We start from the raw sequence: 19712 nt of genomic DNA, 5'->3' as shown, positions 1-19712 counted from the left end.
TACAAGTCGACGTTTCAGTCCTCGTGGGACTTTTTTCAAGACAATGAAAAGCGGAAAAAAAGTGATTTAAATATACCTTACAGGTGATTTGATTGGAGAGTAAGTTATATGAAAGAGAGGCTGTGCAAACGTGAAAGTGATTGCTCAACTTTGAAAATAGGGATTTAACCCCTTACGTGCCTATTAAAAAGGCCTGGAAGTGTGTGTGGTTACGGCCAAGTGTCTAATGATCTGCACTCACAGACATATTAAAATTCAAGGATAAGAAATATCGAAGCCACCTTAGATTAACTAAGAGTTTAAGAATCTATTTGAATATTTAAGCGTCTATTGGAACAAATTTGTTAAACAAAGTTAAACAATACCTTACGATTGCTACATTTTTAAACAATAACATAAGGTGGCTGCGCTTTAAATTGGAATTCCAAGTGCCATGTGGTTGCAGACCTAATTATAGATACATTGTAGAAAAAAATGTTCAAAGTATATTTGAATAACCCTAGGGATACTATGTATATACTAACTTAAATGTATTACAAATTAACGGCCATACAGTCTATGGAGTGTAACAGGAGCATCCATAAGCTAACTTGGCTAAATAAAAATTAAAAATTAATATATGATTGATTTAACAAAAAGTCTCATGAGTTAATCACCAATAGTGGTTTTTCTGTGACCTTTAGTACAGATATGTATCAGTTACTATTGTTTACGAGACTATGGCTTCTTTATCTTTTCGGGATGAAGCAGCTGAGTGGGTTGATTTCATTAAGTCCCCCCGGGGACAAAGTTCCTAATGTGAAGATCCAAAAGGCTTCTCTTTGAAGAAGTAGGACATCTCTGTCACCCCCCCTACTCGGGGCCGGAACATGTTCAATGCCCATAAATTTCAATGTGGGCAGTGTATGCCCTATTTCCAGAAAATGTTTGGCTATGGGGGTGGTTGCTATGCCGCTGGATAACGCAGTCCTGATGGTGGATCTGTGTCCCCTCATGCGCTCCCTGAGGTCATTAGACGTTTTGCCGATGTACATGAGTCCACATGGGCAGGTGATGCGATAGACTACGTGTGTAGTGGTGCACGTGATCCTTTGCCGTATCCTGTATTCTTTACCTGAGCGAGGGTGGTAAAACGCTTTGCCCGGGGTCATACTATTGCAAGCCATGCACTTCAAACAACGATAACAGCCTGGACTTTGAACAGACTGATGCACCATAGATGTATCTGTATGGACCAGATAGTCTCTCAGGTTCCTATTTCTCCTATAACTAATCATAGGGGTATTCTGGAATATCGTCGGTAGTGTCTTATCTTTTTTGAGGACCTCCCAGTTGTGTCTTATTTTCTGGGACATCTCACCCGATAGTGAATGGAACGTTTGGGGGAAGATCATTCTATTTTGGTTGCTTTTAATTTTGGGGCCATCAGTGTAGTTTTTGAGTGCTTTTGAGTATGCACACTCCAGCATCTGTCTTGGATATCCACGTTGTGAAAATTTTTCAAACATTTCTTGTACCTGGTTTGCTGCTTTCGTAGAGTCAGAGTTGTTCCTCAGTATTCTCATAAATTGAGATACCGGTAAAGATTTTATAAGGTTAGGTGGATGGTGACTACTGGCGTGTAGTAACGTATTATGGTCAGTTTCCTTTGCAAATAAAGTATACCCCAGCTTGTTATTTTCTATAAAGATACGAAGATCCAGGAAGTCGATTTGTTTGTTGTTAATTTGATGGGTAAGTCTTACTGGTGAATCCAATTGATTCAGTGACCTTATCATGTCATGTAGACCTTGTTCCTCACCCGTCCATATGATGAACACGTCATCGATATATCTCAGATATTTCAGAATATGATGACCATATTTTTGGAGAATGTGTACCTGTTCATATGCATGCATGTATGCATTAGCATACATGGGTGCCATAGGGGCACCCATCGATGTCCCGGATATTTGTATGTAGAATGCTTTTTCAAATCGAAAATAATTGAGTGTAAGACATAATTCCAATAATTCAAGTATATATTCAATCGGGGGCTCTATACGTTCTTGGTACTGTGTTAGTACTTGGCGCATCGCCTGGATTCCCTCCTCGTGGGGAATTATGGTGTATAAACTGCTTACGTCAATGGCTGCTAAGAAAACCCCTTGTGGGGGGAGTTCTATAGAATTCAAGGCTGCTATGACTTGCGCCGAGTCTTTGACATAGGTAGGTAGTGACATTACCGTTTTTTTAAATTTTGTGTCTAACCATTTTCCTATGGGTTCTAACAATCCCCCGATCGCCGATACTATCGGTCGTCCTGGTGGGCGTTCCAGGTTTTTATGAACCTTAGGCACTGTGTATATGATCGGGCACCGAGGGTGGGTTTCAAGTAAGTACTCATATTCCGTAGTGGTGAGGTAACCTGCTTCTAACCCCCTTTGTAGTGTCTGTTGAACAACTTTACTGAATTCATAGGTGGGATCTATTAACGTGTATTCATAGACTCTGGTATCCTTTAGTTGTTTAAGGATTTCCTCCTTATAGTCGTCGTATTGTTGGATGACTATAGCACCCCCCTTGTCCGCTGGACGTATGGTAATGGACATATCTTTAGCCAGGCTGTTTAAGGCTTCCCTTTCATCTTTAGATAAATTCGGGCGTCTTTGGTTCCGGGTAGTTGTAACCTTCATTGTATCGAATTTTAACATTTGTGAAAATGTTTTTAATGTAGGGTTTAAGTTGGAGGGGTCAAAGGTACTTCTCATTTTAAACTTTTCGCTGTTCTCCTCAATTTGATGTTGTTGATTAGAATTTTTAAAGAAATCTGCTAAACGGAGTTTTCTGTTAAATTGAAATTGCTCAATTTCCCTTTGGAATTTGTTGATATTAGCAGTCGGAACAAATGAAAGTCCTTTATTTAGAAGCATAATTTCTGTAGTGGTAAGGTTTCTAGTAGATAGATTGATGATAGGGTTAACTAGCGTCTCCTTGGCGGTCGTCCCCTGTGTCCAGTGCCTTTTCCCTTTCTGTCCCCTCCTGGTGTAGTTTTGATGTTTGGGGGGCGCTCTATGCCTTGGTGGTTCCCACTTGTTGTTTCTCTCACCAGGCCAAGTCCCGGTTCTAAAAAAGACGTATTATGTGATGCTGTGGTATTAGAGTAAGCCCCCTCTCTTTGCGAATCCTTGTAATCAGAGTCAGATGCCGACTCTCCAGAGGTAAAGTCGACAGTAGATGCAATGGGTTTTCTAATTCTAGGCTTGTAGGTTCTATTTGCGGGTCTGGTGTTATCTCCTGATAGCCACCTGTATACTCTATGCTCTGAGTAATCTGCTTGTACTTTGGTAAGTTTTTCTCTTTTAAACCTGACCAAATCGTTTTTATATTGTTTCAGGTCTTCTGTTAGTTTCTGAATCAATATGTCACAGTTGGGTGCTGTAATAGTAGTTGTATGCAATACTTCATAATTTGAGATTTTAAATTTAGTGATTTTTAATTCACGACCTACCTCCTCGATCACCACCAGCATCAAGTCCAAGGAACACTTGTTTAGTATACCTATCCACTTCCGACACACATCAGGGTTATTTCTTCCAATAGTTGGGACGTTTTTAATCCGAAAACCTCTGGGGATTTTTTTCATGCGATAATAGTCGGATAAGTAGGTGGCATGTAATTCGAGATCAATTTGTTTTTGTTTAAGTTTAAGCAAATTTCTAATGACGTCCCGAGGTTCAGTAGATACTGGTAGGTCCGAGTCCGTTTGCGGCCACAAAATCGCCGCGGCTTCTGCTTCTGTGTATTGCAGCACCTCTGCGTGGTCTGCATACGCTCCGGCTCTAGTCAGGAATTCCTCCATAAATCAAATCCTTGAAAACGATATGACTCTCCTGGGTCTGGTGCGTGGATTGAGCCCTGGCTTGACGAGCTCTCCGTAATCAATACAAACTGCAAATATCCCGCACTCAATGTACCGGTCTTGTGCTTGCCTCGGTGCTGCCTCAGCCTTCAATATATACAGATGAAAAGAGTGCACTCGAAAGGTCTTCTTAAAGATATAAACAATTTATTGTGCAAATTTCAAAGACATACAAGTCGACGTTTCAGTCCTCGTGGGACTTTTTTCAAGACAATGAAAAGCGGAAAAAAAGTGATTTAAATATACCTTACAGGTGATTTGATTGGAGAGTAAGTTATATGAAAGAGAGGCTGTGCAAACGTGAAAGTGATTGCTCAACTTTGAAAATAGGGATTTAACCCCTTACGTGCCTATTAAAAAGGCCTGGAAGTGTGTGTGGTTACGGCCAAGTGTCTAATGATCTGCACTCACAGACATATTAAAATTCAAGGATAAGAAATATCGAAGCCACCTAAGATTAACTAAGAGTTTAAGAATCTATTTGAATATTTAAGCGTCTATTGGAACAAATTTGTTAAACAAAGTTAAACAATACCTTACGATTGCTACATTTTTAAACAATAACATAAGGTGGCTGCGCTTTAAATTGGAATTCCAAGTGCCATGTGGTTGCAGACCTAATTATAGATACATTGTAGAAAAAAATTTTCAAAGTATATTTGAATAACCCTAGGGATACTATGTATATACTAACTTAAATGTATTACAAATTAACGGCCATACAGTCTATGGAGTGTAACAGGAGCATCCATAAGCTAACTTGGCTAAATAAAAATTAAAAATTAATATATGATTGATTTAACAAAAAGTCTCATGAGTTAATCACCAATAGTGGTTTTTCTGTGACCTTTAGTACAGATATGTATCAGTTACTATTGTTTACGAGACTATGGCTTCTTTATCTTTTCGGGATGAAGCAGCTGAGTGGGTTGATTTCATTAAGTCCCCCCGGGGACAAAGTTCCTAATGTGAAGATCCAAAAGGCTTCTCTTTGAAGAAGTAGGACATCTCTGTCACCCCCCCTACTCGGGGCCGGAACATGTTCAATGCCCATAAATTTCAATGTGGGCAGTGTATGCCCTATTTCCAGAAAATGTTTGGCTATGGGGGTGGTTGCTATGCCGCTGGATAACGCAGTCCTGATGGTGGATCTGTGTCCCCTCATGCGCTCCCTGAGGTCACCAGTAAGACTTACCCATCAAATTAACAACATACAAATCGACTTCCTGGATCTTCGTATCTTTATAGAAAATAACAAGCTGGGGTATACTTTATTTGCAAAGGAAACTGACCGTAATACGTTACTACACGCCAGTAGTCACCATCCACCTAACCTTATAAAATCTTTACCGGTATCTCAATTTATGAGAATACTGAGGAACAACTCTGACTCTACGAAAGCAGCAAACCAGGTACAAGAAATGTTTGAAAAATTTTCACAACGTGGATATCCAAGATAGATGCTGGAGTGTGCATACTCAAAAGCACTCAAAAACTACACTGATGGCCCCAAAATTAAAAGCAACCAAAATAGAATGATCTTCCCCCAAACGTTCCATTCACTATCGGGTGAGATGTCCCAGAAAATAAGACACAACTGGGAGGTCCTCAAAAAAGATAAGACACTACCGACGATATTCCAGAATACCCCTATGATTAGTTATAGGAGAAATAGGAACCTGAGAGACTATCTGGTCCATACAGATACATCTATGGTGCATCAGTCTGTTCAAAGTCCAGGCTGTTATCGTTGTTTGAAGTGCATGGCTTGCAATAGTATGACCCCGGGCAAAGCGTTTTACCACCCTCGCTCAGGTAAAGAATACAGGATACGGCAAAGGATCACGTGCACCACTACACACGTAGTCTATCGCATCACCTGCCCATGTGGACTCATGTACATCGGCAAAACGTCTAATGACCTCAGGGAGCGCATGAGGGGACACAGATCCACCATCAGGACTGCGTTATCCAGCGGCATAGCAACCACCCCCATAGCCAAACATTTTCTGGAAATAGGGCATACACTGCCCACATTGAAATTTATGGGCATTGAACATGTTCCGGCCCCGAGTAGGGGGGGTGACAGAGATGTCCTACTTCTTCAAAGAGAAGCCTTTTGGATCTTCACATTAGGAACTTTGTCCCCGGGGGGACTTAATGAAATCAACCCACTCAGCTGCTTCATCCCGAAAAGATAAAGAAGCCATAGTCTCGTAAACAATAGTAACTGATACATATCTGTACTAAAGGTCACAGAAAAACCACTATTGGTGATTAACTCATGAGACTTTTTGTTAAATCAATCATATATTAATTTTTAATTTTTATTTAGCCAAGTTAGCTTATGGATGCTCCTGTTACACTCCATAGACTGTATGGCCGTTAATTTGTAATACATTTACGTTAGTATATACATAGTATCCCTAGGGTTATTCAAATATACTTTGAAATTTTTTTTCTACAATGTATCTATAATTAGGTCTGCAACCACATGGCACTTTGTTTAGAAGCATAATTTCTGTTGTGGTGAGGATTCTAGTAGATAGATTAATAATAGGATTAGTTAGCGTCTCCTTGGCGGTCGTCCCCTGTGTCCAGTGCCTTTTCCCTTTCTGTCCCCTCCTGGTATAATTTTGGTATTTGGAGGGTGCTCTATGCCTTGGCGATCCCCACTTGTTGTTTCTCTCACCAGGCCAAGTCCTGGTTCTAAAAAAGACGTATTGTATGATGCTGTGGTATTAGAATAAGCTCCCTCTCTTTGCGAATCCTTATAATCAGAGTCAGATGCCGACTCTCCGGAGGTAAAGTCGACAGTAGATGCAATGGGTTTTCTAATTCTAGGCTTATAGGTTCTATATGTGGGTCTGGTGTTGTCTCCCGATAGCCACCTGTATACTCTATGTTCTGAGTAATCTGCTTGTACTTTAGCGAGTTTTTCTCTTTTAAACCTGACCAAGTCGTTTTTATATTGTTTCAGGTCTTCTGTTAGTTTCTGAATCAATGTATCCCAGTTGGGTGCTGTTATAGTAGTAGTATGCAATACTTCATAATCTGAGATTTTAAATTTAGTGATTTTTAGTTCACGACCTACCTCCTCGATAACCACCAGCATCAGGTCCAGGGAACACTTGTTTAGTATACCGATCCACTTCCGACACACTTCAGGGTTATTTCTTCCAATATCTATAGATAGATCTGCTACTATTTGGCACTTGGAACTCCAATTCAGAAATGTAGCCATCTTATGTTATTGTTTAAATCATTTGGTTTAAATTTTGATTAACAAATTAGCCTAAATACCTAAGTAGAAACTTTATATATTTTGATATGCTACGGTGGCTTTGATATCTCCTATCCTTGTATTTTAATATGTTTGCGAGAGCAGATTATTAAACACTTGGCCGTAACCACACTCACCTACTGGCCTTTCCAATAGGCACTTAAGGGGTTAACCTCTATCTTATAGTTAGGCATTGCTTTCACGTTTGCACAGCCTCTCTTTCATATAACCTACTCTCCAATCAGATCACATGTAAGGTATATTTAAATCACTCCTTTTCCCGCTTTTCATTGTCTTGAAAAAAGTCCTACGAGGACTGAAACGTCGACTTATATGTCTTTGAAGTTTGGCACAATAAATTGTTAAAATTTTTACGAAGACCTTTCGAGTGCACGCTTTCCATTTGTATATATTGAAGGCTGAGGCAGCACCGAGGCAAGTACAAGACCGGTACATTGAGTGCGGGATATTTGCAGTTTGTATGTATATATATATATATATATATATATATATATATATATATATACATATATATATATATATACATATATATATATACATATATAATAAATACACAAGATCCAGCGCACTCTCCTATCTACTAAACAGCAACTTCAATGTCGACAGACTTTATTAGTCTGTAAAAGTTTTTTTTAAAAACACCTAATCTAGGCAAAAAAATGGGGATTTAGTTACATTATATGATCATACATTGCATAAGCCTGCCACAACGTTGTGGCCGTTGTGGCAGGCTTATGCAATGTATGATCATATAATGTAACTAAATCCCCATTTTTTTGCCTAGATTAGGTGTTTTTAAAAAAAACTTTTACAGACTAATAAAGTCTGTTGACATTGAAGTTGCTGTTTAGTAGATAGGAGAGTGCGCTGGATCTTGTGTATTTATTGTATAATATGGCCCCCAGCAGCACCCCATTTAAGCATGTTTAGGTGAGTGCAACCATCCCCCCATGTTTCCTATATATACATATATATATACAGTTTCATTCTAAGTGTATTTTGATTATATATTAATATCAAAATACAGTTAGAATAAAATTTCATATAGATATATATTTTCCATTTTATCATTATTTTTAAATTTTTAATTTAATTTAAATTACTTATTTGTATTTTATAATTATATATATATATATATATATACATACACACACAACATATATATTTATATATATATATATATATATATATATATTATATACGTGTGTAATTTAATTATAAGTGTATTTTTTATAATATATGTACATATTAATATAAAAAATACACTTAGTATGACTATATATATATATATATATATATATATATATATATATATATATATATATATACACACACATACATATATAGACATAATATATGTATATATATATATATATATATATATATATATATATATATATATATATATATATATATATATATATATATATACATATACACACACACACACACACACATATATAATTGTTTTTATTTTTTTTATTAACATTAACATTTTTTTTTATTTTTTTTTTTTATTTTACACTAGCAAGGAGAATGCCTGTCAGCTCTATTGAGCAATCACATGACACCAGGGGTTCTAATCCGCCATGGGGAGACTGTCTCCCACACCGGGAGCACCGCCGATCGCCACCGGGGGAACGACGGCGATTGGGTAAGTACATTACACTGTTAGGACGGTTCAGGACCGTCAGCGGTCGGCAACGCTAAAATGCTGATGACGGTCCTGAACCATCGTTAAGGGGTTAAGCAAACTGATAAATAAAGTAACATAATTATGTGTTGGTCATATGACTGCATTAACATTAAAACTCCACAAACATATACAGTTTTAAAGGAACACTATAGGGTCAAGAACACAAACATGTATTCCTGACCCTATCGTGTTAAAACCACCATCTAGCCACCCTGGGCCCCTCATGGCTCCCTAAATATAGCAAAATCTTACTTGAATTCAAACCTGAAGCTGTAGCTCTGCATGCTGTTTGCCTCAGAAAAACAAGCTGTCTGCTGACATCATCAGAAGTGGTGGCCTGATCCAATCACAGTGCTTCTCCATAGAATTGGCTGAGACTGACAAGGAGGCAGATCAGGGGCAGAGCCAGCACAATTCAAACACAGCCCTGGCCAATCAGCATCTCCTCATAGAGATGAATTGAATCAATGCATCTCTATGAGGAAAGTTCAGTGCCTGCATGCAGAGGGAGGAGACACTGAATGTTTGGATGCATTTTAGGCAGCCATTACCCAGGAAGGATCTCTAACAGCTATCTGAGGAGTGGCCAGTGAAGTTATCACTAGGCTGAAAAGACAGTGTTTACAGCAAAAAGCCTGAAGGTAATGATTCTACTCACCAGAACAAATTCAATAAGCTGTAGTTGTTCTGGTGACTATAGTGTCCCTTTAAGGATTACTTACTTAGGTACTAACTGCTTTCAAGGTGTGAGGTGCATTATCATGATTTTCAGAAAGGCAAAATACTGTAACATCCTTCTAAAGGACATGTTTATAAACATGACTTTGAATAGTTGAGCTTTGAGTGAACCAGTGTTACAGTAAATAAAGAGACACTAGGGACATGATAGAGCATCAAATAATTGTCCTCTTTTTTTAAGATGGCAGATGCACATTTTTTTTGCAAAATTACCATTTTTTGAAATAATGAGACCATTTTTTTAAATAATAGAAAACACCAAAAATGATAGAAGATTGCCCCCTACTCAATTGTATTGTTATGTGCACTTTTATGTAAATTATAAATGGACTGAAATAGTGTCAGGAATACAAACTTTTTTGTATTTTTGACACTATAGTGCTGCTGTAGGTGTTGATGGTCTTGGCCCGCTTCAGATCGTTCTGAAAAGGTGTATTATTCACCATTTCATCTAAGCCGTGTAGGTCTTGCTGCAGCTGGCTCTGCCTCCTTGGTAAAATTAATACATTTTGATGTTCTCAGCCAGTGCAATGTTTACCTATAAGCACTGGGAGGCTATTGTGCATGTGTGGAAAAACTTCACCTTGCACTAATCAGCATCTCCTCATAGAGATGCCTTGAATCAATGCCTCTTTATGTAGAACAGCAGTCAGCACCTCCATGCACAGTGTGGAAACGCTGAACATAGGTGCTGCACACATTTTTATCTGAAAATGCAGTGTTTACATTGAAAAGCCTGCAGAAACAGAATATAGACCCCAGAACCACTAAATTAAACTGGCAACTTTAGTGTCCCCTTTATAATCAGAAAGAAGTGGAGTGCCTAGTATTTTGGGCCACAAAACCAATTAAGGCAACATTGTCAGTAACTTTAAAAATCAAAATCTAATGGAAAGTAAATTAAACAAATATTTACTCAAGGTTTTCCTATTCTTTTAAACAATTAAAGAATAAATTGATATGAATGGCATTTTTGTTGTCATAATTAAAGGGACAACCCAGAAGCTTGTCCAGTGACAATCCTCAAACTTTGACTGCATGTAGCATCTCATCCAACACTACTGTTTAGTGTGGTTTAAATACATACTTTGAGAACAACCCATAAACCCCTTCCAAGCAGTAGTCATCCAGTCCGCAACACTTTGATCAATGACACACAAATTATTAAAACTGCTGCACAAGCTAATTATATGTGGTGCATCTTCCATTACCTTGTGGTAGATACATTTATTTGCAGTGGCAGAACATGATCCATCAAAGACTTAAGAATAAGTCCGCCATTTGAGATAAAGACAACCCTCCAGGCATTAATTAGTGACCTATCCCTGCCCCATATATTTGCAATGAACATAAGATGACATTGTCTAACCTTCAGAAAAGTAAATACTTAAAGGCCACACAAGACCAATCTACTTACACAGATTTTGGGCAATTTTAGGTTCCAACACCTTGAGTTCCTTTATGCGTTTCTTAGTACAAATGTTATCTTCAAGCTCTTCATCTTTCTTTACTGTAAATGGAAAAAGAAACATTGTTTTTTGTTTCATTGATTATTCATTAAAAATAACATTTCAACCACTAATACCTTTAAGCCAGCTCCTACTTATCTGGTGAGCATATGCCTCTTAGCAGGGTAACATTTAGATTATTAAAGTACAATAGCAAGACTATTTTATGGGGAATTTTGAAATAAAACCAATAAAAACGGTCACTATTTGTGAAATAATGGGACGTTTTCACATAATATCTGCTTATCAACAGCAACTACATGGAGCAACTAAAACACCATACAAAAAACACAGATTAGTACGGTTTAATTCTGACATTACTAATCTATGATTACAAGATTATTATAATATGGTTCTGACTTGACTATTATTCTGCAATAATGACTGCTATGCACAGCTACTTGTGCAAATCTTGGAATATTTAAAGAATCAAATCTGATTAAGTAATCACCCTCAAACATTCAAGTGTACCCATTATAACTCAAATATTTTAACACGGCTGACAGAGATAGCACCTAGCCTGACAATATCACTGTGGGGACTAACTGCATCATGATAATGTGCTTTGGTCATCGCTGTACCTTTGCGAAAAGCTCAAACAAGGAATTGTGTGTTGAAGAAGTGACTTATCACATATACGCTGTTTTAGGTTTCCATTTACAATCCACTGGCAGTGACTTTTCTTTTTTTAAAGTAGTACCAATGTAGCACAGTATTTTGGTAAACTTTACAATCTCTTTAATAATGTAAAGTTACACATTCTGTGCAATGTGATATATGACCTGTTATCCACTTGTTTTTAAAGTTAACAGAGAGCAAACTCAGGAAACAGAGAAATCCCCAAGGGGTGTCTCTGTTGACACATGCACATATGCAATTTGCAAGATTTATTTTTATTTTTTTTTTAAGGTATTGTAACAATAGATTTTGTAAAATGATACATGCTGTTTTCAGACAGACACAAAAATAAATATAAAAAAGTGTAAGTCAAATAAGGTAGTAATACTAGTGAAACTATAAAGGAAAGAACATGAGGAATTGATGTAACCACTATCCATATCTAAGACTAAAAGCAGCATTAAAGAGTTCTATAAAGCAGTAAAGGGCAACCTATAACAATTATAGTGAACTTTGAAATTACATAGAGTTGTGAACTAAATTTGTCATGATGCCTAAACCTAATGGGAAAATAAGTGTATAGACATCTGCAGTTCTAGGGATAGCCCATAACTATCAGAAAATTATCAGATTCCAAAATTATCACGTTCATAGAAGAAACTTACAGATTTCTTTATTTGAAGGCAGAGGTTTTAATTCTTTAAATGTGTGGCAGGAAAAATGAAAAACAAGCACTTTTATTAAGTATTGAGTTTTTTTTTTTTTATAAATTAGCCACATTACATTCTCTCTCTCTATCTCTCTCTCCCTCTCAAATATATATATATTGAAGTGGAGTACAGAAGTCAACCTCAATTAACACTGCAATATGTCCCCGACAATAAATAACGGTCAGCATTCCATTGAGCTTCCCATTTTTAATACAAGAAAAATGTTATGCTAGTCTCATATTCCTATAAACTGCTATCACAGAGAGAAATGTAAAACTGTATACTCCAAAACAATATACAAGGAATATGCATTCACAAAGCATATCATACCAACTCTGTAGAATGACAAACTTTTGAAAGTAGATAAATCAAAAGAAATCATGTAAATAATAATAATAATAATAATAATAATATAATGTACTACAGCAGTATACCATTCTTTGCTATACCTTTGCAACTACATACAAGCATACAGCCTGGATCCTACGAACACGAGGGGCCGATCACCCCAAGGCTGGAATGCCATGTGTGGTACTTTATCCACTCAGTGTTTGTGAGTGTGCATTCATATGCTGTATCCATTTTCTTATACTCTCCATATACAAGCACAGTATTACATTAGGGTTTTAGGACTAGATATAGGAGAAGAGTAAGTCAAACCCCAGGATATTTTTGAGCAACACATTAAAGGGACACTCCAGGCACCCAGACCACTTCTGCTCATTGGAGTGGTCTGGGTGCCAACTCCCACTACCCTTAACCCTGCAAGTGTAATTATTGCAGTTTTTCATAAACTGCAATATTAACATTGCAGGGTTAACTCCACCTCTAGTGGCTGTCTATTAGACAGCCACTAGAGGTCACTTCCTGGGTTCTAGCACAGGTTTCCTGTGCTAGAGCGTCGCTGGACGTCCTCACGCTGTGTGAGGACCTCCAGCGTCGCTCAAAACCCCATAGGAAAGCATTGAAATGATTTTTCAATGCTTTCCTATGGGGAGACGTAATGCGCATGCGCGGAATTTCCGCGCATGCGCATTAGGTCTCCTCGCCGGTGAGCGAGATTAGTCTCGCCCTCCGGCCGACGTAATCACTAGGAGGAGCGTCGCGGAGGCGGAGACAGCGGCGAGGGACATCGCCGCTGTCCCAGGTAAGTCACTGAAGGGGTTTTCACCCCTTCAGTAACCGGGGATTGGTGGGTGGGAGGGAGAGGGACTCTCCAGTGCCAGAAAAACGGATCGTTTTTCTGGCACTGGAGTTTCCCTTTAAGTCCTGCAAGGCCAATTATGAATATTGGAATGACTGCTGCGGATTCCTGATGGATCTTGGTTGAAATTTTGAGCACGGGGGAAATAGATAGATCAGGCTATATAACCATGGGGCCAAAATATTATCTATTCCAAGGGTCTCTGGACAAGGCTTATGTCAGAAGCTTTGCAGTGAGATGAGAAGCCATCATATGAATCTATTATCATATGAACACTTCCTCTACATTAAATGTCTGGCATTAAAAAAAAAATAAAAAAAAAAATAAAAAAAACTACCTACCGTCTACTCAGAGAATTGTGTAGAGTCACCTTGTTGTCCTCTGCCGAGTGAAGAATCTTGGAGGTCTTCATAATAGCAACACAACTCCTTATGTCACTTTATTCTTTTGACTAAAGTGTCAAACTGGAGACTGCCATAACTTTCTACATGCCAGCCACAAACTGAGACCAAGCTTATTGGTAACCTCCCCCTAGTGGATACCAAGTCACCTAAGCATGCAGCAATCTTAAAACTGCATCACATATCAAAGTGCTGTTTTCAGTCCTCACCACAGAGGCTTGTAAAAGAAGCAGACATTAACCAGAAAGGAGCACGGGCATCAGCTGCAGAGACAGAACTTGACAATAGCGACCAGAGGAGTAGATACATTTGCAGAATTCCTGTTCAAATATCTGAGAAAGAACAATTGCAGGGGCTGAAGATAAAACATTGCAAAAAGTGCTGCAACTAAAGACATCACCATGAAAGAGAAACCTCCACACAATCCACCACAGTCAGATTGCAACTGAAAAAGGTCAAGAAAGGTAGAACAAAGCTTGAGGAAAGCTCTCATGAAACCTGTACTAAGAAATTAATTCAGAAATGTGACTCTGCAACTGGGAACTAGGGAACTCAAGTAGGCGGTGCATCTGCCATGGTCTTACTATAAAACAAAAAAAAAAAAAAAATATGAGTAATTTTGCTAAGGACTACTTGTTCCATAACCTGAAAGGAGGACATCCAGTAGGAAAGGTTTGCAAGACCTCCTTACACCATGAATTAAACACATCATTGTTTTTATGATGCATTGAGGGTACCTTTAACAAATGTAATAACTAGGTGTAGTACCATGTCTATAGAGCAAATGGGAAGAGAAACAAACACATCTAAGAGTAAGAGTGACCTTTTTGACACATTTACACAACCTGTTTTAGGTTAAGAAATGGTTGTATTATCGTACTCCTCAATATAAAAATGTTATTCTGTTTAAAATATATTTTTGCACACAGAGCTCAAACCCCAGCAAACACAAAACAGAAAAGCAATAATGATAAAGGTTAGTTGATAAAAAAAAAAAAAAAAAAATGCCAGATAGCCATCAACATGATCCATTATTCTAAATAATACAATTATGCACACAAATGCTGAAGCTTACACTGCTAAATCAAAGTCTGACAATCTATACCACTTAATTTGATGTTCTCATTACAGAGCACCAGATCAATTTATGAAAAGAGAATGGAATGCGGGGGGGGGGGGGGGGGAGGGGAACACCTGCATGTGTTTAACCTCCATCAAACAAAACAAATGCTTACTTTTCGGTCATGTGCTTTTAAAATTTGACAGGCATATTGATAATTGGTTCAGACAGCAAATAGGAAGGCCCATTATACTGTTAAGAGCTAAATCGGAGATCAGGGGCCATGTCAAATGGTAATCGGTTTCATGATAAACACTACAGAGCCTCTTAAAATAGATTAGACGGTAAAAAATAAAAGATTTGTTTGGAACAGTAAACTACTGCATTATGCAGTGTTCATGTGGAAATGTCTACATCTTATAAAGACCAGATGTGAAACAATTGCAGACTTTATCTCAATTTCTTTTGTAATGTAGGTGATGTGCTGTCACGTTAAATAAACCAAAGAGAAGCGGAGTTTTCCTACTCAACAACATCCAATTCAAAAGCCGTCTAGAGGCTTTGACATGTACACATAATGTGAGTTGCAATCCATCTTTGTAAGCCTGCCTATCAACTGTTACTTTACTGAGCTTCCTTGAAAGAAAATAAATGTCATGCTTAAATGGGACACCAGTATGCAAATACTAAATGTCAGTCTGAATACTCAAGCATATCTCAAAGGTGAATAAATACACATTTGAACAGAATGTTGGCAAAACAAGAGGAGTTTAAACAGCTTTTTGTGATGAAGATGAAAAATGTTTAGCACTGAGGGAGCTCCTTTTTTAAGCACTTATGTATGCATTTTATGTGTGATAGAAAACATCATTAAATTTAACTAAAATGTACCAATTGCATGTGCAGTTTATTCTAAAATTCCCTTGACACAGAATGAATAATACAGAATGATATAGCAGACAGCCAAGGGCAGTCAGATTACTGGATATTTATATAAATTCAGCAGTGCAGTAAGGAAAAGCATAGATAGCTGCTAAAATATCCAATGGAGTAGGCAGGGGAGCTGTGGTATTGAGAAGGTGTTCGAATACCTTTTATTTAAGGATCAGTTGAGCTTCAGAACAATATACTGACAGTGCATCCAATTAGAGCATCTCTGCTGCTTGTTATGGAAACTCACATATTTATTTGTCCTCCAGAATAGTATTATGCCAGTGTCCGAACTCCAAGACTAGACTCCATATCTATATATCCAAGATAGCTGCAGTGGTGCTAGGCACCTACATATGCATTTTTTTTAATTGCTATTAGTATTACTAATACTGCTATTTGTCATTAGTGTTCATTGACACTCATACTCATATTACAATTACAAGTTTTACATCTGCGGTGCATGAAGCGCAATATTTTGCTAGGACACTGTGCCACGTCTTTCTTGCTACTTTTTCTATAGGTAAACTCATTTTCACTGTGAATGAGGCAAGAAGATGCTATTTAGTATCATACGCTCTAATGACCTGTCATAGGATAGTTGACATCCAATGACAGGTCTACTTTGAAAATTAGAGAGTTGGGCCATCCTAATGCCAGTATAGGTCACTGAAGATCGCATGGCTGTGTGTTGTATTTCATAGACCTGTCAGCAATGTTGCGGTTGAAATAGCCAAAACCACTAATTAGAAGTTATATCCACATATTTATGATCAAGTTGAGAATTTGTTTCAAGGTGTTATTTTCTATTAAAGCCCTTTGTATTATGGCATTCATTATGCTTTAAAAAGCGGTCTAATTACCATAACCACGACATGAACATGTAGTAATTATAGTGGTATAAAACTGCAGGCGCTGAAACCTGGATCTTGTTCAAACCATTTGTTAATGAAATGGTAGCCAGGGTCGCATTATTAGAAATATGCATATGTAATTTCAAGTTGAGGGTTGCCTACAGCTTAAAGGAAGATTCTATTGACTTTACCTATTTAGTAAGACATATCCACAAAGAAAATAGGCATGCATGTTTTCTTTGAGAGAATATGAAAGAAACAGTATGCAAAAGGTACAGACCTGCTGACTGCAATCTTTGCAAACCCTTTCTCATACACAGTATTTCAGTCTGTGCCAGGAAATACAGCATTCAGAGACTTCTCATTTAGAAACCGCAGTACTGGAGCCATGGGTGCATGTGATTGTGTCTCCCCAATGCTTCACAATGAGCTGAGAAGGAGTGGAGGCAGTTGTGCTCTTGTTACTTGTGTCTACCACTCCTGTTATATTTGTGGAACTGTCAAACACAGAAGAAAAACTCCCTGGCTGTCTGAGTGACAGCCAGGAAAGTGTTTCAGTCACCAATTATAAAAAAAAACAAATGATAATAAATAAAAATTAATAATGACAGACTCCAGTAACATAAAGCACTTCAGTAAGCAGAAGTGTATCATGTGTATGGAGTGTTCTTTTATAATGAAGAAACATTGTGAGGAGTCTTAGATTGGGCATTTTGAAGTGTTGGTGTAATGTCATGGGAAGTCAATTGAGCAGCTACACAGACTTGACCTCAGTGCTAGGGGGAAAAAAATATGCAATACTTTTGTTTTGTTTTTGCACATTTTTATTTAGAATTAGGGGAGGTGCTGAACGAAATATAAAGAGGAAAACACAGGTTTGTATTCCTAACACTGTAGTGTTCATTGAAAAGGCTGGAAGTAGTCACTCCACTGCAAGATGAAATTTGATACCAAACCAGCAAACAAGGTGGATGTGAATTTTACCTCTAAATGGGGGGTGTTTATGAAGCGGCCATCAAGCTAATAAACCATTTACTAGATCATATACAAGTTGCCTGTCAATGAATTTGCTTCAAATTATATTCTTAAAGGAACTCTCTAGTCACTTTAGCTTGCTGTAGTGCTTTATACATTGCTCAGTGTGTCATTTTTTACATTGTTAAAAAGAGCAGATTTCAAGGTACATTGGAACATTTATGAATTAAACTTTTCACCCACTGGCTGTCAGACAAACAGTTGTTTTATTTCAGTGGAGCAAAACTTAAAAGGCAGCAATTGTCCAGAGCACCTGACTTGCAAAGACTTCTAATTGAGCTCCATTTAGAAGTCTGTGATTGGACAGCCACAGCAAGTCTGGGCTAATTGAAAGAAATGGTATGTACTATTTCTCTTAAAGGACCACTATAGGCACCCAGACCACTTCAGCTTAATGAAGTGGTCTGGGTGCCAGGTCCAGCTAGGATTAACCCTTTTTTTTTTCTATAACCATAGCAGTTTCAGAGAAACTGCTATGTTTTTAAGGTTAATCTCATTGACAGCCACTAGAGGGCTTCTGCGCTTCTCACTGTGAAAATCACAGTGAGAAGACGTCAGCGTCCATGGGAAAGCATTGTGAATGTTTTCCTATGGACTGGATGAATGCGTGCGCGGCTCCTGCCGCACATTCACATTCAGCCGAGGAGGAGTGTCCCCTGCCCGGCGCTGGAGAAAGAGGTAAGTTCAACCCCTTCCACCACTGAGAGCCCGGCGAGTATGTTTTCCTGGCACTATAGTGGTCCTTTAATGGGTGCCCAGTGATATGCTGAGCATGTCCGATGACACTGTCAACTTATCGCTGGCTAGATGGCTAAACTTCCCCTTCTGCCCCTATAACAACTTAAATGAGCTTATGCTGTTATGGCTTTGGGAGTGTTTCTTTGATGGCCAGAAAAGTTGAGAACCACTGGCAAAGTTTTCTCCACTTAAACCATTTATCGCAATGAGAAAAGCCTTCCTCATAAAGAACACTGCACAATTACTGGGTGAGGCAGTTACTTTTTTAGGCACCAGAGGTTAGCAAAAATACCTATAAAGCATGACATGCCTGAAGGGTTAAATTCTCAATTCATGTTAATACAGAGGAACCAATGTATGTAAACAGGGAAGCATTTTAGATTTGCATGGTAAGTTTGTGATAGTCTGAAGTTTTAGTTGGTTATTATCAAAAAAGATCAAAGCAACACATTTTGGCTATAGCTTGGAGCAAAAATGAATTTTGTGCATCAGAGAACACATCTTTTTTAAGAAAACGGGAGATGATCAAAACAAAACAGGGCACAGCATATCTTCAACAACCATATACAATATTTCAGGACAGATAATTAAAGGCCAACAAACTTGGGTATTAACATATACAGGAAAGCTGTAAACAAAAACTAGTTAGAATAATGCATATATATATAACATTAAAATAAAAATACATACCACATGAAGTGTCTAATGCAGCAAAAAATACATAAGATAATGTTTTAAGAAGAGAAAATAAATAAATTATTACTTGCATAAAGCGACAGAAGCAACATATTGTGTGAAACATTAAGACTGGAGGGAAAGTTTGAAAAATGCACTAACCTTCTACAGCTGTGGTGGAGGCAAACCAAAGCAGGCAGCCAAGTGCAGCACAATAAACAACAAAAAGAAATGCATGTTAGTCAACCGGCAGAACAAGAGTGCACAGCATTTTTGTTTATCTATTTTTTATTTTTATTTTTTTTAAACAAGCAAAAGTGTAATTTAAAAACACATGAAA

The 19712-nt window shown here is 37.8% G+C and overlaps 1 protein-coding gene across 1 annotated transcript in view; it reads right to left on the bottom strand.

The window, feature by feature from the left end:
• DIAPH3 (diaphanous related formin 3) overlaps window positions 1-19712 on the bottom strand; it is a 747362-nt gene that overhangs the window by 353923 nt on the left and 373727 nt on the right. Inside the window, exon 18 of the mRNA XM_063425945.1 lies at window positions 11057-11149. Coding sequence (XP_063282015.1) covers window positions 11057-11149 — 93 coding nt within the window. The remainder of the gene's footprint in view (window positions 1-11056; window positions 11150-19712) is intronic.

This window comes from Pelobates fuscus, chromosome 1 (assembly GCF_036172605.1).
Source record: "Pelobates fuscus isolate aPelFus1 chromosome 1, aPelFus1.pri, whole genome shotgun sequence".
Classification (NCBI taxonomy): domain Eukaryota; kingdom Metazoa; phylum Chordata; class Amphibia; order Anura; family Pelobatidae; genus Pelobates; species Pelobates fuscus.
Note: the sequence above shows the minus strand (reverse complement) of the source record. Positions and strands in the feature narration are given on the sequence as shown.